The sequence below is a fragment of the Euprymna scolopes genome, chromosome 6, assembly GCF_053919585.1.
Source record: "Euprymna scolopes isolate OS-2025 chromosome 6, ASM5391958v1, whole genome shotgun sequence".
NCBI lineage: Eukaryota > Metazoa > Mollusca > Cephalopoda > Sepiida > Sepiolidae > Euprymna > Euprymna scolopes.
The window spans coordinates 22,810,539-22,837,625 of NC_136487.1; the positions used below are offsets into that span (position 1 = coordinate 22,810,539).

Consider the following 27,087-nt stretch of genomic DNA (forward strand, 5'->3'; position numbering starts at 1 on the left):
ATAACAATCTTTTCATTTCCTAATTTAAAAATAATAAATTCTCCTTTCTCGATTGACTAATACCTGACTATTCTCATATTCCGGAATTCACTTTTACAATAAACAAATGTTTCAGAAATGATACAATATGGCGTCACTCTCTACAGAAAAAAATTGTGCTAAAAAAATTTTTTTATTAAATAAATTAAACATATTAACTGATTGTCATCACCCTCTACATATTACAATCATGCTGAAAAAAAAAAAAAAGAAAAAAAAGAAGCATATTAATCGATTAGCATTGCTCTATACAGAAGACAATAACTTTGTTTTTTGGGGCAAATTTTTACATTAGTTCCACTTCACAATTTTTTTTTAACATGATGTACTTTAATTTTTATAGGGGGTGTGAAGGCTGTGTTAACTAGGCAACGCCGGTTAATGGGTCCTGCTAGTATATATATAATGCATGTTTTATTGATATACAAAGAGAAGCTCTAATTCTTATAATGTTTGTTTCACTGTCCATTTAACTTTGATGCATGTTTGTATTTAGTTCAATATATTTTTATTCCATGTTTTTCCTCCTATAACACAAAACTAAAATTATGTGATATAAATGTTCTTTGCTTCATTTACTCATTGATATGATACAAGGCATACTTGTGACTTGTTGGGTTACTACAATTACTTATGACTTTCATCTGTTAAATTCTTGTTGCATAACTAAAAACAATGCATTTCTTTACTCGCATAATATTATACAAATAGATAATATATTAAAGTAAAGCGATCTATTATTTTTGCTATCTAATATTCATTTGTGTCAATGGTATGTTATGTATATTAGTTGAAAAGAGAGTTGCTCTTTCTCTAAATGCTCAAAAATATTAAAACCTATTAAAGAAAGAAATATTAAAATATATTAGAGAAAGGACCAGATATACACAGACAGCTAAGAGAGGTGGATGATGTATTCAGTTAACTACAATAAGAATAAGTAAATCAAATATTCAAACATAACTCAATCCCAGAACTAAATAATATTTTAACATGCATTTTGTGTGATTTAAAATGTATGGTATGTAAAGATTTTCAATTTCGCTCCTCATCTCATTGTAACTAAACTGTTAATCTTATGCTCAAGTGTTTTTTAGCCTTGATAAGTGATAATTCATTAGTTAAAAACAGAAATTCCATATGAAATCAGTTGATTGATGAGTTATGAGCATTTGATAATAGTGACATTCCAATCATCCTCTATATGTATAAAGATGAAACATTTTGGTTTATTTTTGCAAATAATTCTTTAAAATTTTATATAAGAAATTAAGTTTTCTTTTATGTCTTTAGCAAATATTTAAGTAGTCTTCTTCATTATTGGAGTGAAATTTGAAAATTGAATTATTGAATTTCTAATGGTAATTAATTATTAGTGAAAATAGTTTTCAAACACAATCAGCAAAAACTGAGTTTTGCAAAAAAAAAAAAAAAAAAAAAAAAAAAAAAAAGAAACCGGAGAGTTCTAATTGTAACAAAAGGGAGGTAAATATTTTCTGAAAACTGAAACTCTTTGACCAATTTAGCAAAACTTAATTTTCGCTAATTGTCTTCAAAAACTGTTTTCATTAATTAATTTTCTATCTTATCGTTTTTCGTAATTTTTTTTTTTTCATATTTTCATTTCTGCAATATGACAATTCACTAGATACTGTTGGTTTCACTTGAAATTCAATATTTTGATTTTCGAATTTCTCTACAATAACAAAGGAGGACGTACTTGAGTGTTCACATTAACATTCGTAAATTTATTTTGTTCAATTGAAAGACGTTTAAATGGAGTGATCCTTAAATACCGAAATATCTTGTGCTCATTCTTTAGTCCAAGTAAAATAATATATTTAATTCAAACCTTAATTATGGATATTTATTTAGTGATTAGAAATAATTACATTTACTAACAATAATATGTTCTCTTTTTCTATCGCATAGTTTTTGCTAGTATAGATTATCTAAGTGTTGAGTTTACTTGCTGCTGTGTGACTCACTCCCCCAAGGAGTGGTTACTGCTTGGAAGGATTGGCTGATGACAACTGAGCAGCTACTATACAAACCCACAAAAGAAGTAATGCCTGGGAGAATAGTATCATGACAACAGAACTGATACTACACTATACCATGTCCTTGAATTGAACATCAAAAGACAATAGTATAATGTTAGGTAGAGACAGATAACATTTATATCTCTACAATTATAAATACAACTTTGTGTGTGTGTGAGTTTGTCACTTATAGACTTCGAAATGGCGGAACAGATTTTCTTTAAAATTTACAGAACTTTAGTCAGGGAGGGGAGTGATCTTAAGTTTTGTCTCAGAATACCCCCGATAATTATTGATAATCGAAACTGTTATTTTAATTTATTTATCATCGGTAAAGCCATTTTTTTCATGTTGTCACTTAGCAACAATGATAGAACAACGGGTCGTGAAAATTCTACTGTGGATAAGTTGATAGTGCGTCTTTTTTTTTTTTTTTTGCATGACATGGTCTGGAGATTCAAACCCCACACATAAATTTCTTAAAGTTTTTTTTTTTTTTTGTTAACTGGAAAGAAGTTTATATGAAATAATTTTATAAAAGAAACAGTGAGTTCTCTGGAGTGCTGTATAGAATAACATATTTTGGATTAAATTACTGCATGAAGATATGTGAAGCTTCCTCCCAGGCGATTTCACAGATTTCTATAACAATAGAAATATAGGAATGTGACATATTCATTGATCATCATTCAATCCCGGGCAACATTGGTATCTATCTCTCTCTCTATATATATATACACTAGGGGGGAGCTTTGCCCAGTCATAAAATATGTTTAAATATGATATTTTAATTTGTCCAAATTTTGTATATATTATTATAGAGTCGTGATTTCTAAAGTAGAAAAAAAAGTATTTGGGTGCCATCAGCTAGAATCGAAACTGAAAGCAAAACTGTAGCATTCAAAGCTGGTGATGTTACCACTGTACCAACGTGGAATGCATGTGAACTGATTAAAACTGATTAAAACTAAACAAAGATGAATGTACAAAATATATAATGATTTTTTTTTCAATTTTGACCCATTAAAAACTATTTTAAGCTGCTAAAGACCCATAAAAGAACGGTCCATAAAAAAATCCAATCATTTGAGGCCCCTAGTGCTGCTCTGCGACATTTAGTTTCAAAAGAGACAGTTTTAAAATATGAAGACAGGGGTTTGTATTACTATACACATAGATTTGAAGAAATTGTCAAAAAACAAATATATAACAAATAAATGTTATCAAAGGTAAGATAAGTTACTTTTCCTCCAAACTGGATATATTTTTCGTGTTTTTATTCAATGTAACATGTTTATTCAGCTCCAAAAACATACAGTGTTTACCGATGTATTGGAAAATTCAAAATGGCGCCCGACTTTCTCTTTAACATGGTAAGTTTGGGAAAAGGTGTTATAAATAATAAACTAGATAAAATACTATTAAAAACCCAGCGAATATATGTCAACCTATGTCACGGTAACATATATTGAGCGAGTTTCTAACAGTATATTTTCTAGTTTTATGTTTATAGCACCTTTTCCCAACCTTACTGTGTTAAAGAGAGAGTCGGGTGCCATTTTGAATTTTCCAATACATCGGTTAAACACAGTATCTTTTTCGAGCTGAATAAACATGTTACATTAAATAAAAACACTGAAAACATATCCAGTTAGGTAGAAAAGTAACTTATCTTGCCTTTGATAACATTTATTTGTTATATATTTGTTTTTTGACAACTTTTTCGAATCTATGTGTACAATAATACAAACTCGAAGACAGTTTTATAAATTAGATGTATATAACAAATTTATTTTGTTATTTTGTGAGATTTTAAAAGTTGGACTTAAGTATCTATTTAAAAATTTAATATGGAAACATTGTTTCAATTATAACTAAAAAAAATCAGCAAGGGGAATTACTTATATTTTATTCAAAGAATATAATAAGAGTTGTCTCTCTTACAACTAGACTTTATTATATCCCAAGTAATGCCAGGTAGGTATAGTTTCTGTGTGTGTGTGTGTGTGTGTGTGTGTGTAATATATATATATATAACTGATAAAAAAGAGTAATGTTTCATTCTTTTTATTCAAATCAAAAGTTTGTAAAAAGATTTTAGTTTAATTGATGTGCAGAAGAGGAAGATCGGATAATGCTTCAACAAATGAGAACCAATAAAATGATATTACTTCATTTCACAATCACAGTTCTATTTTTTGTTTCCTTTTTATTTCTCAGAATCCCGGAAGTGAACAATCAAGAGAAGTACGTATTTGCTCACATATTCTCATCTGTATTATAATTCTAACTCCATTTGTAGGCATTTAAATGTGTGGACACATTAGATATTCAAATTAATTAATTTTAATTGTCATTCAGTGTCTATATAATCATAACCGATTAAGTGCAATTTAGAATTTTAAAGTCACCAGGAAAAATAAATCAATTCTAATGTAAGTTTGATGTCACTAAAGTGTTACTAGACAAATTAGATTAGTTATCATTACAAAACTAGAACATGCTTAATTCGTACTCATAATTTAAAAAAAATTTATTTTTTTATGAAGTATGTCTTACACATGTTTTGTTGAATAGTGGAAGACCACTAAACAACTCATGAGAGACAGATTAAAACAAAAAAATTTGTTGGAAAGTTTTTTATATGGAATGAAAAAAATATTAGAGAAAAAAACAGATAAAAAGAAATGGCAATATGTAAAGTTTGGTAGTTAATTAATCATCAACCCCATCTCATCGCCCCAGCTACAATGATGTGTGGTCCGCCCATTTGTTTTCCTCCAATTTCATTATTTTGGATAAGCAATATTGGCACCTTTCGAAGATTCGTTTATTCCTTGTACAAAAACAAATCTAAAAAACATTTATTGTAGTGTTTATACGTATATTTTCACAAACACATTTAGATGTGTGTGTTTCTTAGCTAAAAATAATACTCCTTTTGGCTAATTTCTGCCTTTTGTATTGAATCATTTTATAGAAAATATGGGAATCCTGGAAGCATGTCTGTTTTTTCAATAGTTTCTGTTAGCTGTAATTTGTAATTAACTGGACAAGTTACTTGTCTCTCTGAGCTATGTATTTCTTTTGCCTGTTTCACTCCATGTTGGTTCAACCACTCTTATATTTCTTAGTCTCAGTATTTAGAATAAGAGTGATTCTCCTTTTTTTTTTCCCCCTACATGGTCATCTAATTTACATATGTGTCTTTACAACCACAAATATAAATTAGATGACAAAATAATCTCTCTTTATACTATACTAGCAGATTGCCCAGTGTTGCCTGGTCGTAAAATATACATAAATATTATATTTTAATTCATGCAGATTTCTTATTTATTATAGAGCCAATTCTTTATTGATTATTATCCAATGTATAGTAATAAGTTATATAAAAATATGACTTTGGTACCATCTGCTAGAATTGAAACCAGAACGTTTAATGCTCCAGCCTTAGTCATTATTTATGTCTCCAGTATCGTTACACTCTGAGTTACCAACATGGATATAATAGGTTTAAAATTATGTGACTTTGAGCTTTGAATGTTAAATTTTGTGCATGTGCAAATGTAACAGCACAAATAATGTTTTATTCGACTCACCCTGCCACGGTCAACAATTTTGTTTTCAATTTTGACTCCTTAGCAGCTAATTTTAGCCAGCTAAAAACCAAATTGAAGTGTGCTACGTGTCCAAATACCTTATATACCAAATTTCAATTCTGTTGATCAAATATTCAGAAAGGAGTTTGGTAGAAACTTTTTGCACACACACTGACAAGGTCCCTTTTTATATATATATATATATATATATATATATATATATATATATACGAGCAAACAGTTAATAAAACATGTTAAAAAACACTTTGAAAAAGAGTTAAAACATATTTAATCTGAAAAGGAAACACTTGATAAGTGGATAGTCCTTAATCCATGGAGTTTCGAAGAAATACTTTCCTTCTCATCAGAGGGTAGAAATTAGCAAAATGCAGGATCGGATTTTGCATGCAAAAGTATTTGATGAAACAACAAGTAAGTCAAAGATCTTACTTGATAACAAAAAAGTGAAGCAGAGGGAATATGGTGAAGAAAAAGGTGATTACACGTGAATGGCTAGTCTGGTGGAAGATAAATAATCCAGTGGCGGTAAAATCCAAATATATAACTTCAAGAAAGTTAATTGAATTTCCATTTGCACAAGTAAAATCCAAGGAAATTCCGTAATTGGAAGATGGTCCAAAATAATCCAAAGGCAGAAATCCATTTATATATATATATATATATATATATATATATATATATATATATATATATATATATATATATAGATAGATATAGATATTTCCGTATGCTAGAACATTTTCAGCTTAAATTCTATGCAATTATGCAAAATGTAGAAACTATACGTAAATAGAATTCAGCATAATAGTGAAATGAAACCAATCATCTAATAAAAAAAACATAAAAAATGAACAAGTAATTAATTAACACTCATTTTTCAAAGAGATATGCAAATTAGTTAACCATCATATAGTCACTCACATATCCATGACTGAGTATATTAAGTTTGTTTTAATAATTTTTAAATAGAAAAAGTAGACTTAATATCAATGTCAGAGCGAGAAAAAAAAACTCAGCTTTATAGGTATTAGTGATGGGACGATTTCAATATTTTTCCTGATTCCGATACAATTACCGATTCCGTACTAAATTCCCAATTCCGATTTTTTATAGATCTCTAAATATTTAACTATAAAATTATTTTTTCCCGATTACCATAAAAATTTGTTAAATGTGCATATATTTTCTCAACCGTAAAAACAAACTAGTGTGGGGTATCTGTAGATTTTAGTTTTACTGGTTGTTTTAAAATCAATAAATATTTATTTTAAATTACTATCAGCAGTTAAAGATTTTGTTTTAAACAAAGGAATTGTTTTTGTCATCGGAAAATAGGCACAGTTTTTTCCTATTCAATACATTCCTATTTTCTATTCAACCTATACAAATTACCTATGGAATTGTCTTCCGTTTTCCTGCTTTCCACTGACTACAATATGGTTGTCTTCAAGTCTAACCTAAACAAGTTTTTGATGAGCCGTTCGATATAAGTTTATAAATTTACCGAATTTTCATTACTAGCGATTACTCTATTGTCCAATTTCTACTGTACACTCTTTAACCCTTATCCTTGAGTGGCCTCTTGGCCTTGATAAGTGGTGATGCCTATGTAAAAAAAAATACAATTTATTCCCCAAAAGTTCTGATTTCTTGATTCCAATTAATCATCCCAACACGGTATATAAGTAATAATTATAAAGAACAATGATGCTTTTATGCTAAGGATATAATATAGAAGCAAAGTTTTGTCACAGTTTATGAGTTTTCTAACGTTTACAGGGAACATGAACTGGAATAGATACATTGAGAGCATTGCCAAGGCTGCTGCAAAGAAGGTGGGCTCTCTTTACTGTGCTAGAAAACTACTTACGCCTCAAAGTATCCTATACCTCTATAAGGCCACCATTTGCCCATGTATGGAGTAATGTTGTCAGGGTTCAAAAGAGTCGCCAACCTGATAGGTCCTGAACTGTCATCTAGGCTTCAGCCTCTGTCCCATCGACGAGATGTTGCATCCCTCTGCCTGTTCTACAAATACTTTAATGGTGAATGCTCTGACGAACTACAAGCACTTGTACTTCCTCGACGTGACTACCCCCGACAAACCCGACAAGTAACAAAGTCCCACACCTTTACAGTAGAGATCCCTAGGTGTAAGAAAGCCTTTTACTTCAATAGTTTCTTCCCCAGAACTGCAATACTTTAGAACTCCCTTCCAGGATTCTTCTTTCCCAACTGTACTGATATGCAGAAGTTCAAGTGTAATGTGAACAAACATCTTGCTACTCATCTCCCTTCATAATGCCCTGCAACTATTGTCCCTGATATAGACCCTACTTCAAAGTGGCACTGTGCCTTGTTTGGGGTGAAAATTGATTAAAAAAAAATAGTAGTAATAACTGTGACCCAAAGGATCATAAATACATCTAGTGTTTATAATGTATGTGTGTGCGTATTGGTTAGATGGAGTTCATCAGCCTTGGAAGATAGTCCACCTAGGGAAGGTAAGACTCTAATTTCAAACCTTCACTGCCTTGTGGTATATCCACGTTTGGGAAAGGTTTAAGGAGTAAATCTCAAGAACAGATCCAGAATGTAGCTCCTGAAGTAGTTCTAAATTGCCTACAACTTTGTTCTAACTATACCAAAACATTGCCCAAATATACCCAGCAAAAATCGACTCTAAAACTATCAAAAATTTAAATCTATAAATATAAAAGCGAAAATGTGTGTATGTATGTTCGCTTTTTGTGTATGTCCAAGAAAGGCTTCTTTCCGAGAAACGATCGGTCGACTCACTTCTTCTTAAAACTTTTTATATCACATCTAAATGATAATATCTATGAGTTAACAACCGAGGTCGCCTGTCTTTAATTTGCCCGACTTTCAAAAGATAAATATTCCAAGATTTTTCGATCACCGCATGTGCATTAAGCTTTTTCATATAAAAAAAGAAGCAAACAGACTCGCAGTAAATAAAACTCTGTCCTGCACTCAAAGTTGACGCCATTAACTTGTCAAAAACGGGCACCTGCTGTTAAATGTTGCACATTTTTTTTTTTTCACACTTTATTATTTTCCAACTGCGCGTCAAGGCTTCGTTTTTTTTTAAAACAAACACCCAGCCAACGAATTTTGTTTTCATTTACCCAAAAACACACACACCTCCAAACACTCAGGCAACGCCGGGTACCCCCACCCCCACCCCCCCTGCTAACAACAGCGGTCGCCTGTCCATTTAATTTGCCTGACTTTCAAAAGATAAATATTCCACATATTCGGATCGCTGCATGTTGTTTCACTTTTCAGTATAAAAACAGCAAAACTGGATTCTAACCGGATGTAAACGTCACCGTCAACTATCCCGCAGTAAAATGATTTGACCTCATTAAAAACTGGGGATTAGCGTGATGTTTGACATTCACTTTTTAATCGCTCTTACATTTGCTGTTGCGGTAGCGCAATTGTTCAGGCTTAGCCTATGAACCTCAAGGCTCCGGGTTCGAGCCGACCTGTCGCCAAGCCCCCTCCCTTATTTTTTTCCCCTATTTCTAAAATCGCTGTTTTTTATCATTTTTTTTAATATTCAAACAGGGTTAAGTTTCCTTTTTGTTCTCCCCCCCCCCAACGCACACACCTACAAGCACCCGGGCAACACCGCTAGTCTTATATACATCATTAAATAATCCAAAGAAGGTTGATATGCTGGTTAAACGAACAAACAACTTTGTTCTATCAGCTCCTATGACTGCCAAACTGTAACAGCCTGCCGTTCCTTTAGATCCATCAGCCATGTGGAGAGGGGGTTATGCTACATGGGCAACAACCTGTTCTCCATATCACACCAGCCAGACTAGCATCCAACAACTCAACAAACTAAACCTACAATCTAAAACCTGGAGAGAACCTCAACTACAACAACTAGGTCAATATAGTGTTTCTTAGCTTTTTTTCACATTTGCCAAATAAAAAATAGTTTAAGTGTTTTTTTATAATTTTTAATTTAACATTTCACAGAGTTCTTCATCCTTTTAATATGTACCCCACCCCCTATAAAAAACAGACGTTCATAATTTTGTACGATGTTCATTTCAAATGTTCTTAGATGACACATTTTAACATGCATGTCAAAAATCTTTCTTTTGAATGACAAAGAATTTCTTTTTTTTTTGTTAATATTAACATACATTTATCTTTTACTGATAAGTCATTTGTTGTTGATAAAATACTTGATGTCAAAATATCTTTTTCAGTCTGTAAAGTAAACTAATTTAAAAATATACATCAGAGTTCAGACGTATTTTGTGTGTCTTTAGTGTTTATATCCATTTTATTATTTCAGAATTTTTGAGATGAAGATTAGAAATTTGGGTTCTTTGGATTTTTCGGACAATCGTTCTTATCTTGGATGCTATACTCACACTGTTCCAGCTGATCTAACCTTTGACCTTCTTTTTGTGCATCTCATCAATTGGGGATAGCTTGTTCTCATTCCATCATCCATGACTGAGTAAAAGTCTCAAGCAATTCTTGGTTGTATTCTTAATATTGCCTGTATTGAAAATTGAACCTTCAATCTCCAAAAGACTGTCGCTTAGAATTGATTATAACTTAGCACTTTTATCCATTGCACTATGAGTCTGGGTGGATCTTTCTTTCCAAGTTTGACAAGATACACTTGAAGATGGTCAGAACTTGCATCAACCGAAACGTTGTGAGAATAATGTTTAAAATGAGAACAAATGGTTTCTTTTTGTAGTTTAGATTTTGATGTCTATTCAAATACATTTCATATTACAAAGTGTATGTTCCATTTGAGTAAAATGTTTGACTATTTGGGATTAAAATATGTTTTGTGTATAAGTTTGTGATTATTTAATCTGAATCTAAGAGTTAAATTTTTTCAGTCTATCTATCCACTATTTAAACATTTAGTGCAAACGATGCCGCATATAATATTAGGCTAAGAGGTTGCAGTTGTACAAACTTATTTGAGACTGTAAAAAGGGAATTTCAGCTTATTTTAAGATATTGTTGCCTTGTGCTGTGTGATGTATATATTTTTGTTGAATTGAACATAATTAATAAATTGGGTTGTTGGATTATAGCATTAATGGGTAGTTTCTTAAAGATGGGATCGTGTCTGGGGTTTAATTAAATAATTATGTTACTGCATATGGTAGCTATTATGGCTTTCTTTAAGGAAAATCCTCCCAACACTTGCTGCGGGACTGATAGCTTAAATTTGCAGTTTTTGAAAAAATTACAAGTGTGAACTTTCTTTTTGCCGTCTGTGTACAAGCAGGGATATAACCAAAACAGCAATGTTGTAGATTGAAGTTAGAATTTGTAATATGATATCAAAAATTTGCTATTCGAAACTAATTATACTTACTTGACATTGCTGGGTGTAAAAAAAAAAAAACTTTTTTTTTTTTTTTTTTTTTTTTCAGAATTCAATGGAAATAATTCATCAGATGATTACTTCTATTAAAGTAATCATGTCATGAGTTATTTCTTTTAACTTCTTTAACATTTGAGAATATTCAGTGAGCAAGGTAAAATGTGCCATTTCACAAATTTTCTTCGCCGTATAATTATTCTTATAAAATGTTGATGAGAAATATAGTATATCCATGCTAATAATATAGTTGAAAGAGAAAAAAGAAAGAAAAAAATAGGCTAGTTCAAATCAAATATCAATACGTGAAGGACTAATGCAAAATAGTTTTGGAGCTATAAGTCTTCATTGTTTTTAGTATTAGTTGTAGTATTAATATTTTGAATCTTAAATCTGCCTTGTAGAATAACCATTTATTTTTGTTTTAATTTTCTTATCACTTTGTTTTTCCTGGGGATGGAGCATTCTACTGGATGCCAAACATTCTCCCATTAGTTTAGTTACTCCAACCGAGAGATCTTTTTACGATTCTAACTGTCCCTTAGTGCTATTATTTCTATTTCTTTTGCACTTGGTTTACCGAGTATATTCGCCAGATAGTTTTGAAAATTCTTTTTCATTAGCCCGGTTGCTCCTATAATGACTGGCATCATTCTTAAGATTCCAGTTTCTTTTCATGTGATACACAAGTTTTTTGTATTTTGTTATTTTCTCTCCCTCTGCTCTGTTAAGGCCAGCATCATTACGGACGCTTACTTTAACTAGGGTTGCTACTTTCTCCCTCTTGTCCCATATCACTATGTCAGGCTTTATAGCTCCATTTTCTAAGTATGTAGCTGTAGTAATTGCATAGTCATAGTGAATGGTGTATGACTTATTTCCAACTGTTCTTTCTGGTAAACATGTTTCCGGGATTTGTTACTACGTGGGATATTCAGATTTTTACAGATTTTCCAGTGGCGATATTTGCATACTCAATTGTGTCGCATTGTATAATAGCCCCCCCCCTCCAACAGGGCTTTACAACTGGATGTCAGGTGGCTCTGAGTGGCAGAACCTGCACTTGTTGTTATTGCTGAGACCACTCATCTTTTTAAAAGCATTGGTCATCAAGCCTTGATCTTTAGTGACCATTATCATTCTCTCCTCATCATAGTGAAGAGATCCTTTTTTTCAAGCCAATCTACAGAGCCTTGTTTATCTATATATTCCTGTGATAGTTCATCCAGGAAATACTTTGAACACTGTTGGTTAGCCCATTCTTCCAGTTTTCTGCAATGGAAGGTCTTAGTGTATTTTTGCCGAAACTTATGGGCTATTTCTGTTGTGGGCTTGCTTTCTGTTTCTGTCTCATTTGTAAGACAATCTTGTGCAAAATGTTTGGCAGTTTTGTGATGGAAGCAGTTCTACTGGCTCTTTTTTCTTGGTGTTCATATACCGTTTTAAGGTTTGAATTCATTTCATTATGATTTTATTACTTATGCAAACCCAAACATAAACCAAAACAGCAATGTTGTACCTTGCAGATTACATTTACAATTTTTTTTCTAAAAGTTCTTTATTCAAAACTATCTGGTGTTATTGAGTATTTTAAAAAAAAAACCTGACTTATGGAAATTAATTTTGGTAATGTTTTTGTAAACGTCAAGGGAAATAACTCATTACATGATTATTTCTGTTGAAGTAAGTAATTTGAAGTGCTTGTATAGATTGGTGGTCTTTTTAAACAAATGTATTTCAGGTGAAAATATTATATACTTACATGTCATATCCAAATTGATATAATTTCAAAGATTATGAAAAATCATCCAGTAGAAAATGTGCTAGATGTATTTTTGAACAAAAAATCATCCACGATTATGTTCAGGCATCATGTCTTTAAAAATAGCTGACCCTTAATTTAAAGGGAGAAAAGTCAATTTGTCATACTGAATTGGTCACACAGATCTTCTGCATTAAAACATATAAAATTTGATAAATTCTATTTTTACTTGTAACTATTTTTCTACTGCATCATTTTTCATAATTTTTTGGAATTTATACTAATTTCTACATGCCATGTATATATGTAATAATGTTTTCACCAGAAATGTGTTGGTTTAAAAGATCACTAATCTACACAAGCACTGTAATTGTGTAATGAGTTATTTCCCTTGACTTTAAAGTTTAATAATATTCAGTATATCAGTGCCAATAACATCTACTTGGGTCAGATTTAAAAATTTGGCAAGATAGTTTATATGAAGAAAATAGATTTTGTGCAATTTTACCAAATAGTTTTGTCACTGAATTTGTAAAAAAAATGTGCTTCTAATTGTTATTGGGATTGTATGTTAATTTTGAGTCCAGTGTTACATTTTGGCATTCAAAGAAATTATGCAAAAATAGTTTTGGAGCTATAAGTTATCATTGTTTTTAGCATTAATTGTAGTTTTTATATTTTTATTGTCTGATACATTAGCCATTTTTAGTAGTAGTATTAATATCTTTACTCTATGATACATTTGGCATCCCAAAGGTAGTTTGGACAAATTTGATGCAATTCTGACAAGTAGTTTTGGAACCTCTAAGTGACTAACAGGCAGAATGTTCCATTATAATATAGATGGACAACTCAATTGAATGTAAGGAAATATTTAATTTTCTTTGATTTATGAGCTTATATTATTTATCTGAATTATAAAACTTTTGCCTTTTAAAGTATATGGCTTTAAAGTTGACAATTTGAATATCTAACTTTCCACAGTTTTCATGCAAATGCGTTTTTACTAACAAGTGCATGCAAGAATTTGAAGAATGGAAAAAACATATTTCAATTAAAAACTGTTGGTATTTTGCTGCTATGTGCTAACCCTAACCCTCTTTGGCTTTACTCCCTTTCTCATGCTTATTTGTTTGCATTATTATTGATTTTTATCTTTGAACTAGCAGGGCTACCTACTTTTGTTGGGGGCATCAAATAGTGTGTGTAACATCTTCAGATTAAATCTTCTCTCTCTCTCTCAGCTTCTCTTCCCCATGTTTCTGTCCTTCTTCCCAACCCTCTCTTTTTACTCTGTAATTCATTTACTATAGCTAACCCTTTTAAATGTAAATTTAAATGTAAATATTATTTTCTAAATTTTAGAAATTATACATGCAGGGGCAGTATCAATCAAAAAAATACCAACTTTGTGGGTCTTTAGTTAGTAGCTTTGAACTTTTAGTTTGATATACAAACAACTGCCCTTTATATAATAACTGCTGTTTAACACACACAAGCAAGTGTATATGTGATATTATAGTCAACAATAACAAAAAAAGCACAGAACAATGGATATAGATATATTTAGCTTTGGTTTGTGAGTTTTTTAGAATATAAAATGATTTTTATTATGCTGAGGATTGGCAAGGTGTATTATGGCATTTATAATGACAGTAGAAACAAAATGACAAATTGGGCATGGGAGGTGTGTGATACTATAGTCAACTCCAAGTATTGTGAAAAAGAAGAGAAAAAAAAAAGATATAAAGCAAAAGAAAAGGAAATAGGTTTAGATAGTAACAAAAAAAATTTATAGACTATATATAGGAAGCTGTTCACTAGGGTAGAAAAAAAGCGAGCTAAGGGGAAGGTTTAAATTGCACAGAACAATGTAGATATATTTAGATTTGGTTTGTCACACACATAGAGAGAGATACACATATATATATATATATTATGGAAAGTAATATACAATGAAAAATTGATTAATCATTGATACCGGCAGTTTCATAAGGTATGGGAAATGCAGCCTATTGGGTTTGGAAGTACTGTACAGAGCCTACCTCAGTCAGCAAACTGAATCAGAATGTACAAAACAGTGGCCAATGAATTTCCAAGTACTAAAGGTATGAGAGAGGTTTACTACATGGGAACCTGGAGGAAAATAATGATTAAACTAAGGTGTGATATATACAGGGTGTTTCAAAAGTCTTGGGAACATTACAAATGCGTATATCTCATGAACTATTCCAGGTAGAAAAATGAAACTGGTGTCATTTTAAAGCTTGCTTAATCAAGTTTTTGGTCATACTAATGATTTTCGTCTTATCTTTCCATGTGCAGTAATGGCGTTCTCTAAACAAGACAAGGCGTTTCGCGTCCTCCAATTTGCAAAGACTGAATCGTGGACATGTGTTCAGCGTGCATTTCGCAGGAAATTTAAAAAAGAAGTCCCTGAAAGGAAACCCATTGTCAGATGGCATGCTAAATTTGTGAAAGATGGGTGTTTGTGCCCAAGTAAGCGAACAGGTCGCCCTTCAACTTCAGAAGATGCAGTTGAGCAAGTCCGGACAGCCTTTCAGCAGAGCCCCCGTAAATCAGTGAGAAGAGCCAGCAGGGAACTTCAGCTTGCTCCAGCAACTGTCTGGCGTGTCTTAAGGAAACGACTGCAAATGGTACCTTACAAGCTCAAGTTGGTCCAAAAGTTAAAGGACACTGATAAGCGACTTCGCCGTGACTTTTGCATTGCAATGCAAGAGAAGTTGGAAGATAACGGCTTTGATGACCGGCTTGTTTTTAGCGATGAGGCGACCTTCCATCTGAATGGCAAAGTTAACAAGCATAGCACTCGCATATGGGGTACTGAGAATCCTCATGAAATTCTTGAGCACGAGCGAGATTCACCAAAAGTGAACGTGTTTTGTGCAATTTCCAAGAAAGGTGTCTATGGACCGTTCTTCTTTGAAGAGGCAACTATCACTGGTGAATCCTATCTCAACATGATGGAAGACTGGTTAATGGCTCAGTTGGAAGAAGCAGAATCTGATGACTTCATTTTTCAACAAGATGGTGCACCACCACACTGGAGACTTAGAGTAAGGCAGTTTCTTAACACAAGACTGCCTGGTAGATGGATTGGGAGATCTGGGCGAGGTGATGACGTTCTCATGCCCTGGCCTCCTAGGTCTCCAGATCTTACCCCGTGTGACTTTTTCCTTTGGGGCTTTGTCAAGCAACAAGTCTATGTGCCGCCCCTTCCAAGAGATATTGACGAACTAAAGGCTCGAATAACGGCAGTTGTGGGAACCATTGACGTCAAGATGCTGGAACGCGTTTGGCAGGAAATGGACTATCGACTAGATGTCTGCCGTGTGACGAATGGTGCTCATATTGAGCAAGTTTGAAGATTCCCCACAAAACTTGAAACTTTAACCTTTCCAACGGTACCAATTTCATTTTTTAACTCCTAATAGTTTTTGAGTTATTAAAAATCTTTATGTTCCCAAGACTTTTGAAACACCCTGTATAGGAAGTTTATAAATAATAATAATTCATGGTAAAATAAAATTAATTTTATTTTAAAGTTTGTAATTTGGTTGGCCCTCACCTTTTTTTTTCTGTGCAACTTTTCTCCGACAGATCCATCACTTAATTTTTTGATAACTCATTGTAATACGACTTTCGTTTGAAGTAGCTTCTTTCCAAAAACTGCAGGCTTGTGGAATTCACTTCCTGCTGACTGTTTTTCTCCTTTGGTTTTTTGCAAGACTAATGGCAATAGGCATCTCCTGCCTTTGTGATAATCATCTTTTGGTCTTGTTAGCTCCTTACATCAAGTGGTTTCATGCTTCTTCATCTGGAGCAATTTCTATAAAAAATTAAAAATTGGGGGAAAATTAAGGAAATTAAATATTAAGAACACAGAATATAAGTATGGATAAGAAAAAGTTGAATTATATGGTGAGCTAAGAAGCTCTTAGGAAAGTGGCAGATTTTTGACTACAAGCTTGGGTAACGAGTTCAAAGAGTGGGAGAGGTTGATATGTGGAAGGGGGATGAGAAGGATAAGTTACATTTTATGCTGTTATGAGCATATTATATATCTATATTAATGAAATGATTTGGATTTTTCCCCCTTGAAACTTCCAACATTATAGAAAAAAAAAGAAAACACTCTTAATGCACAGCATAAATGCTCACTGCTTACAGTTACTTCTAAAGCATTTTCCTAGCCAACAAAGCATACGTTTTGTTCCTGTTTAATAATTATTATATGTTATCCTATTGGACTTACTCTCCCAAATATGTAATCCTATAGATTCTACTCCAATACAATTTAATCCTCTCATAGAATCTGTGATCACCGCGTAATTTTATTCATAGAATGTCATTGAATTATTATTTACCTTCCTAAATATTAACATTAACAATGTACTACATTAGGCTTACAAATTAATTTAATAACTGTTCTTTTTGATGGAATAACAGAATAAGTCGAAATTAGCAGTTCACAATACATATTAATGTTGTATGCAATCGCTCTTCAGCAGAGGATATCATAAAAACAAATAACACAACTAATATGGGCATCTTTGCATACACATAACATGACAACAATGTAAGTTACTTATACATATTTGGTATTAAACTGACTTCATTTACTTCGCTTTCCTATAAAAATAATCAATTCCATTAACATCATGTGTGAAATAGCTCACCAACAAATTACAATTATCAACATAACCAACAATAATCTATATGAGAAGGTGGGTGTCTTTTTTTTTTTCCAAAGCACAGCATACAAATTAACTCTCCTTATATGTAACACAATATAATTTAAGGTTAATATTATCATCATAACTTTTGTAACATTCACAAGTTAAATTTTAAAAAAATAAACTGCTAATGATCAGATAGAAACTACATTAAACCCTAAAAGAGTTTCTCTTTGTTAGCAAAGAGGTCTTAAAGACTTAATATAGATAGTTTCTAAAACTTTCAGATGATAGGGAGAGTGTGACCTGCTCCAGACAGAAAACAAGTCAACACTGAAGTTTAAGGCACAGACATTGTTATTTATTAAGTGGTCATAAATAGCGGAAACATAGGCATTATGCAAAACATATGATGGTGCATAATTTGCATGTCGAATCCTGGACGGGAGGTGTTGTTTTATACGAGAATCCAAATTAGTGATGTCCGCCCGATGTAGTGCATTACGCAACTACATTTAAATAAATAAACAATAGAATTATTATGATGAGAGGGAGGACATCTTTTCAGATAGAAGACAGCATAGGTGTTGTTGAAAAAACAACACAAATACTTGACGCAAAATAACACTGTTGAACAGCCAGTGAAATTTACTTGCTAAAAGGATCACTAATGTTACCTAACCAAGGTAAGCGAAGGTAAACGGGACGGGATATCCATAGGATAACCATTGTTACACAGGATCTTAGTGATGAAGTTAATCTCTTCATTGACATAAGGTTTTGAACAAATCCTTAGGGGCCTACCACCTCAGTAAAAATAACCTATTCAGTGATATGCAGTATGGTTTCTATTCTGCAAGATCTACAACTGATGTGTTATATCACACAGGATTAGTGAATCTCTTGATGGAGGCTTTGTCTCTAGAGCAATAGCTCTTAACATATCAAAGGTTTTTGATAGTGTGGCATAAAGAGTCTACTTCACAAGATCACCAGCTATGGAATAGCTGGAAATGTCCTCTCAGTTATAAGGTCCTTTCTCTCTGATAGGCTTAAAAGAGTAGTCATTGATAGGCAGAAATCTCATTGTATTAATGCTGGCATCCCTCAGGGTTCGATCTTTGGTTCAACCTATGGCGACACTTCAAATGCCAGGAATGACCAAGATGTTTCTGATTCCCTCACTCTTGATCTTGAGAACATGGTGCCATGGGGTAAAACATGGTTGGTTAATTTTAATGCATTGAAAATCAAGCTTCTTTTTTTTCTTCATCATAATCACTCTAACTCCTATCATGCCCCAATTGAAATAAATTGCTCTTGTCTTGGAGAAGCCCCATGTCTTGACCAGCTTCTGGGACTGACCTGCACTCCTGATCTGAAATAGAACACATACACCAAATTCGTTACCAAGATCACTGGTAAAATGGTTGGATCACTTTACCGCTCCATTTCACTGTCGATGCAATCCTCTATCTGTATAAGAACTAGGTGCGCCCTAAAATGGAGTACTGTTGCTATATCTGGGCATATCCTGCCTTGATAGTTCAAAACTGATTTTGAACCTTAGTAAGTGATGCCCTTTTCTCTTCCCTGCAACCTTTTTATTCCACAGAAGATACATTGATACGTCATGAACTTGTTTCTGCTCATCACTATTTACATGGCAAGTGCTCGACGGAACTCCAATCTATGGTCCCTCCTTGGCAAACTTTAACCAAAAAACACTTGACTAGCTACAACCACTATATGATTTTCCCCCCCTCTCTATCTGTGCCTAAATGTAAATGCAGATTCCATAAACAAAGCTATTTCACATAACTGCCTGCTTTTGAAACACTATTCTATTGGTATGCTCCCTGATTGAATACAACCTGGTAGCCTTTAAATCTAATGTAAACAAATTCCTGTTAAGCCGTCCTCATAAATAATCAAATTCTTCCCAATTTACATCATACTTACCACCTTAAATTCATTAACCCTTATCCTTAAGTGGCCTTCGGGCCTTGATAAGTGGTAATTCCCAAGTAAAATAAAAAAAAAATGTTCTGACAAATCAAAATGGATATCAAATAACTGCAATCTTCTCTAGCAAACCTACTCAGCATTGCTTGTTATTTATTGTCATATATTTTTTATTTAAAAATGCAATGTGTAAGCCATGAAGCAATGGAAAAAAAAAAAAAAAGGCTCAAAATGTAAGGGAGATAACTCATATCTTTACCTTCAAGTGAAAATAGATGTTATCTCCCAGAATTATATACTTTAAATAATTGCTTATATTTTAATTATTTATTTTGCCAAAATAATTGCTAGCAAGAATCAAATATCAATTTGTCAGATGCATTGTTATTTAGGTCTAACATATAAAATCAAGTCAGTTGGATTTTATATATTGGATAAGTATGATAAAGATAGTGTATTTCCTTCTTTCTATGTAATTCTTTGTCTCCTGTTCATGAGTTTTTTTTCACTCACATTCTTTTTAAAACTAAAAATGCCCATCAAGGATGAAAATAATTTTTATTTTAATTAAAACATGGAATTTTCACAGGTTCTTTAAAGTAAATTCTATTTAATATATCAAAAGACGAGTAAGTAAAATAAAAATTTGATTATGTTCAGTTTTCTCCCTTAAATTATTTAAACTGTTAATATATACTTGTGCATTTAAATGTGTTCCCTTAATTCTAAGTATGGTCGAATAATTATATTTTCAAATCTTTATACAAAAATAAAATTAAAAACACAAAAGAAAATGCAAGATATGGTGGTTATTGAGAAAAGTGAACAAATGAACAAACGATTTGGGGGCAATTTTATCCCTATAGTGCACCCTAGGGTGGCAACCAGTTATCCCAGAAAATCCATTCTGGGGAGAATTTATTTTCATCATGACTAATGTTTGTGCAAAATTAAAAAAAAAAATCCATAAATATCCATCTATAAATTATTAGTGATGAGATGATTTTAATATTTTCCTTGATTCCAATACAATTACTGATTGTGATTCTTAAAAAACCTCTAAACATTTAGTTGTAGAGATGCTTTTTATTTTTGGATTACTATAAAAAGTCGTGTAATATGTACACATATTTTTGTAAATCCAACAAATACAAAAATTGGAGGGTGATCTAATGATTTTAGTTTCACTAGTAGTTAAAATCAATAAATATTTATCATTAGTACTAGCAAAGGAAGTTAAAAAAAACATTAATAAAAAAAAAAATGATTACAAAAAACTCATTTTTTGGGCATTTGGAAAATAGGTGCAAATCCAGTGCTTAGAGGTAAAGCTTACAAAAAATACATAAGCAGCCCTATCAGCATTCTCTTGGAGGGGCGTCCCAAATGATTAGCAATAAATTAACCTCTTCTCAAAATGTGAGAAGATGGAGGGTGGACCTCTTAGATGTCACAACAGCTCACACTCTATTGGACGTCTAAAAAATGTATGTGATCCTGCAAATAAAATAGTTGTAAAATGTTTGATTAGTAATCAACTGAGATGTCATTTTTTAATTTATAAGGAGAAATAATATTGAAGCGATTGACATCAATTTTTAGTTGTAAATGATTTTTCGAGTGACATAGTAGACACATTTTTGTGTAAAAGATTGACAAATTGGTAAGAGAAATATATATATATATATATATATATATATATATATATATATTTTGCAAAAATACTTTATTCAACATGAAATAATTAAAAATTAAAGCTACAAAAGTGAAAAAAAAAAATTTAGAAATTGACAGGTGAAAATTACTTGATAAAATATTGTATCGATTTTGTCCTTGGTCAGGAGAAGAATATTCCTTCTCAAATGGGAAAATTTTTAGTTCCATTCATAGTGCAACCCTCCTTGTCCATTTTGGCAAAGTTGAATATCCCCACAAAGACTGACCTTGTGTCCAAGCTCTCATTGAGAGATGGGACAAGTTAAATTTGATAATATAAAATATAAATTGTTTTCAATTCTTTTTTTTTTTTTTTTTTGACAATGCAAAAATGATTTGTTAAAAATTAACATAAGATAATTACCAAAAAACAAAATTTCAATTTTAACTGTTACAAATCAACAGAAATACAGAGCATCTCAAAAATGTCTGTATGCTTTGAATGAGTTTAAAACTTTTATTGATGAATATAAACTGAAATTGAATAGCTTTGAATACAGCAAACAAACGTAATTGAACATTTGCAAACATGATTATTCAAATTGATGATTCATTATTGTTCAGGCAACATTGATAACAGTTAAAGTGTGAGTACATTTTTTTATATACACAATGTATTTCTATTTCATGTGAAGTAAAAATATCTAAACCTAACAAAACACATACCAATTTAGATAAATAATGTGTGGTACCAGTCTTCAAGAATTCTGGTAAAAGAACTGACCCACTAAATTATCGCCCCATTAACCTCCTCCCGCTTTTCGCCAAAATATTTGAGTCCTTAGTTAATCAAGCCCTAGTCCAGCACCTAACAGCTGCTAAACTCCTGACTGACAAACAATATGGATTCAGGCAAGCCCGTTTAACAGCAGATATCTTAACTGTAGTTTCTGAACGTATATACCGTTCATTGGACAAAACAGGGGAGGGTAGAGCAGTAGCCCTTGATATATCTAAGGCTTTTGATAGGGTATGGCACGATGGTCTTCTAAGGAAAATTAGATCATATGGAATCACTGGAAGAATTCATAATGTAATTAAATCCTTCTTAAGTAAGAGAAAAATCAAAGTTGTCCTCGATGGTTGTACATCTAAACAATATGACATAAATGCGGGAGTACCTCAGGGGTCTATCCTTGGACTTCTATTATTGCTGATATTCATAAATGACCGCCCTGATAAAATTGTTTCGGAGATGGGTATATTTGCCAATGACACCACTCTCTATAACAGATAGGGGAAAACAAATGAACACATATCCAAGGAAATGGCAGAAACACTAGCGGATGACCTCCAATCTGTAGTGGAATGGGGACAAAAATGGATGTTCACATTCAATGCTGCTAAGACTAAGCTTGTTTCCTTCAATAACTACAAGAAACCTTCTCTACCACTAATAGCAATGGCCAAGAACACATTGCCTCCTCGGCCTAACGTTTACAGGGAATATGAACTGGAATAGATACATTGAGAGCATTGCCAAGGCTGCTGCAAGGAAGGTTGGCTCCCTCTACCGTGCTAGAAAACTACTTATGCCTGACAGTATCCTATACCTCTATAAAGCAACTATTCGCCCATGTATGGAGTACTGTTGTCACATCTGAGCTGGTGCATCTGCTGCTTGTCTCTCGCTCCTGGACAGGGTTCAAAAGAGAGTCGCCAACCTGATAGGTCCTGAACTGTCATCTAGGCTTCAGCCTCTGTCCCATCGATGAGATGTTGCATCCCTCTGCCTGTTCTACAAATACTTTAATGGTGAATGCTCTGACAAACTTCAACACTTGTACCTCCCCGACGTAACTACCCCCGACAAACCCAACAAGCTACTAAGTCTCATCCCTTTACAGTGGAGATCCCTAGGTGCAAGAAAGCCTTTTACTCCAATAGTTTCTTCCCCAGAACTGCAGGTCTTTGGAATTCCCTTCCAGGATTCTGCTTTCCCAACTGTACTGATATGCAGAAGTTCAAGTGTAATGTGAACAAACATCTTTCTACTCATCTCCCTTCATAATGACCTGCTAATTAAGTCCCTGATAGTAGCCCCTTGCTTCAAAGTGGCACTATGCCTTGTTTGGAGTGAAAATTGAATTAAAAAAATAAAACAAATAGAAATACACGTGAGATGATTGGATTTACTGTAAAACTGCAGATAACTTCTTGTTTTATATTTATCATTATTAAATACACGTTTTATATTTATCATTATTAAATACACGTTTTATATTTATCATTATTAAATACACGTTTTATATTTATCATTATTAAATACACGTTTTATATTTATCATTATTAAATACACGTTTTATATTTATCATTATTAAATACACGTTTTATATTTATCATTATTAAATACACGTTTTATATTTATCATTATTAAATACACGTTTTATATTTATCATTATTAAATACACGTTTTATATTTATCATTATTAAATACACGTTTTATATTTATCATTATTAAATACACGTTTTATATTTATCATTATTAAATACACGTTTTATATTTATCATTATTAAATACACGTTTTATATTTATCATTATTAAATACACGTTTTATATTTATCATTATTAAATACACATGTGAGCATATTGTAAGGTGTACTAAAAAAGTAAAAGAAACAAAAAAAGGAAAACAAAAAATAGTTTGACAAAATTCATGAGAATTGTTTTATGATGTGATTTTCAGGTGAAATAATTTTGAAAAGTTTTTGAAGATCTAATATTCAAATTCTGGCTAGTTTGAGCTTACATTCAGGTTTGACGATCAGATTTACTGTGGAGCGACACTGAGGTGTTGAGATAAGTTCCTTTAAAATGTTTGTTATTGTTATATATGTGCAAGTATAAGGTATATTAAAAAGATAAAATAGTGATTATTTCAACGAAAACACTGGTTTCTAGTTAGTCACTTAAGCAGCTTGGGGTAGACTATTTTTTTGTCAACCAAATTTATAACCTCTTCTTTTCCTGTTGAGCTCTTGAAGGACTTACTTTTCAACTAACCTGTTTAAGGTCCGGGGGATTGAACACTGGTAATGCGGGTTCTTTCAGGTTTGATTTGGAAGGATTTTACCTTCCTTTTCATTTTTATTATTAGTTGTATCGGATGATAAAAATTTCACTAATTAAAAAAGCATATATTTTCAAATTTAACAGACAAATCATTTTTAGTTATCATTTATTAGACTTTTCAATTTTGTTATTATAAATTAAGAACTGGAAATTCAATGTAGTATCTTTAAATTGAAAAAAAAAAAATTTTTTTTTTCACTCTTGGAAATGATATGTTACTTTTATCTGTTAATGAAAAAAATCATTTTAGTGTTAGTATATTTCTTAGACAATCGTATCTCTATTTTAATATCTTTTTCTTTAAAGGTAGAAGAAAAAATTAAAAGTATTTATTTTGATAAGTTCTCTTTGCTTTTTCTATTTCATACATCGTAATGGAATGTGTTCAACTTTATGAACAAAAACAATATTTACATAATTAGTATTATATTAGGCCATTTAGTTTGTAAGGTTTATGTAATGTGTATCGCAACAGTTCATTGAAGGATAGAACATTTTTTTTTTGTTGAAAATGGTTGAGTTGATAGTGGACCTGGTGTTATGATTTAAAACCCATGACCGGCAATGGAACCAGCACTCTGTTTTCTTAGTGTGATATTCACTCTAGGTTGTCAGCTTCTCATTTGCCTGCATAGCATTTCTGAATATAGATACAATACAATAAGTTAGTTCCTATTTCATCAATGAAAAGTAATTTTTTAAAGATGATTATTTGGTGGAAAGGCCCTCCCCTCAAGATTTTTCTGAATGATGTTTTTGCATTATTATAGATGAACACTATTAGTTAAATGCTTCTCCCACCCCCATCGGATTCTTCTTTTTTTTTTTTTTTTTAAGACAATTATTTGATGGAAAGGACCCCTCCCCCTGCCACCCTCCGATATTTTACTGAAGTTATCCTTGACGGTAGTTGCCCTTATTTTCAGTTACCTACCAACACGTTTGCACTGATTGGGTAGACTTGGATCAATTCCTCTACTTGACCATGAACAATATAAGCCAATCACTAAAAACATCTCTGCAACAGAGGAGAGTGGTTGCAGATTCAGTCATTCACAAAGACTGGTTACTGACAATCAATATAATGGCAGTGCAATATGCTATGAAGAGAGTTATTGAATGCTTTGAGTTAGTTGACAGCTCATCAGTCAGATTTCAGATCTGTAGAAGAGAATGGTTTGAACAGTCAATAAAATTTAACATTTGTCCCATGCACTACATAGGTACTGCAAGATTTGCTTTCTCTCAGCTGAAATCAATTCATCATCAGAGCACCTAAAATGTATTTTTTTACAATCAGTAGATATTAGATTTTTATTAAAGAAAACTATACTTGCCGCCATCTTTGTACCTATTCACATTGTTGTTTTTTTTGTTTTATTTTTCAGAGCACCAGTGTAGAACTTGCTAGACATGTCCTTGCAGAAGTTCCTAAGCAAGTTGAAGGTTATTATCAGATGAGAGGCATTCCTGCTAATGCCAGACGTGTAATTCCCCCACAACCAGTACCAACAGCTGCACCTCCACCGTTCCCACAGAATACGCAGGGCACACCGGCATCGCAAGGTTCACAACGTAGGCAGGCACCATCAGCTCCATCATTCTAAAAAAAAAAAAAAAATTGCTGCGTCATAAAATCGTTGTGGTCATCATTAAACAATACTTTGAATAACATAAAAAAAGACAAAAATTTTAAAATCTCATTTGGACCAGTGACAAAAATACCTGTTTGATGAAATGTATATAAGAGTTTTGACTGATAAAATGTTAAGTCATTGTATTGTAAGGCAGAAAAAAATCTAATTAAAAAAATAAGTTTTGAAATACGTTTTCTTCATTTAAAATTTTCAAGATGAAATTACAAAGTAAATTTCAGAAAATATATACAAATATCTTGTTTTTTGGTACAAGTTTGCATGAACTACTACTGTCTAATAACAAATGTATGTATGTGCTTGTATATACTTATTAATAATCAAACTTTTAAGGTTTTAGCTTAACCAAGATGTAAAATTTTAATCCAATGCATAAATAAATAATAGATTAGATTTCAGTAACCGTGCCTTTATTCACCTTTCTAAAAAAATTCAGATTTTTGACCCACATTTTCAGCAACACAAGAAAAAGCATAGTATATAGTTATCCTAGCTGCCCACCTGGTGTTGCCCGGTCATACAATATGCTTAAATATGATATTTTAATTTATGATCTGTTTTTTTAAGAAGAAATGATTTGTTGAAATTTTATTATCTCCCTTGCCAGTGTAACGTAAAATATTCTCCTGTAAAAATTAATCTTTTTTATCTATAAGAGAAAAAAGCTCTTTTTAAGATCTGATTTTTTTTTCTTTCTGAAGAGTCACACTATAAAAAATCCAGAATATATAATTATTCTTGTCCATGGACTTTTTGGAAACGTGAATAACAACATGGTTACTGGAATTTGACCTTCTATTGTCTATATATATATTATAAATAATACTATGCAGTGTGAAATTGATTAACTAGAGAGAGGAGGTTTCAAAGTAGATAGTAAATCCATCAGAGAAAGGGGAGGGGTAATCAGTACCATTTTATTATCGCACAATAGGTTTAATTAAAAGCTCTTTGACTGACAAATACCTTTCCCTCTTCCAAGTCAGATTTGCTAATCAATTTATCATCTATAATAAATATATATGATACTCTTACAAACCTAATAGAATCCTATGTTTATTCTTTCTAAGAATAGCTTCAGTTTTTGGTTGTCTCCTACGTGGCCTTGCCAGGC

At 32.1% G+C, this 27,087-nt stretch overlaps 1 protein-coding gene across 2 annotated transcripts in view; it reads left to right on the forward strand.

The window, feature by feature from the left end:
• Nucleotides 1-26,142, forward strand: part of LOC145277565 (copine-3-like) — a 153,068-nt gene extending 126,926 nt beyond the window's left edge. The window contains exons 15-16 of one of the 2 annotated variants that reach the window (XM_080129049.1): nucleotides 4,302-4,328; nucleotides 25,707-26,142. In XM_080129049.1, the coding sequence (XP_079985175.1) occupies nucleotides 4,302-4,328; nucleotides 25,707-25,925 (246 nt within the window). In that variant the 3' untranslated portion in view covers nucleotides 25,926-26,142. The remainder of the gene's footprint in view (nucleotides 1-4,301; nucleotides 4,329-25,706) is intronic. The other variant, XM_080129050.1, reaches the window with a different exon arrangement.
• The last annotated feature ends 945 nt before the right edge of the window (nucleotides 26,143-27,087 follow it).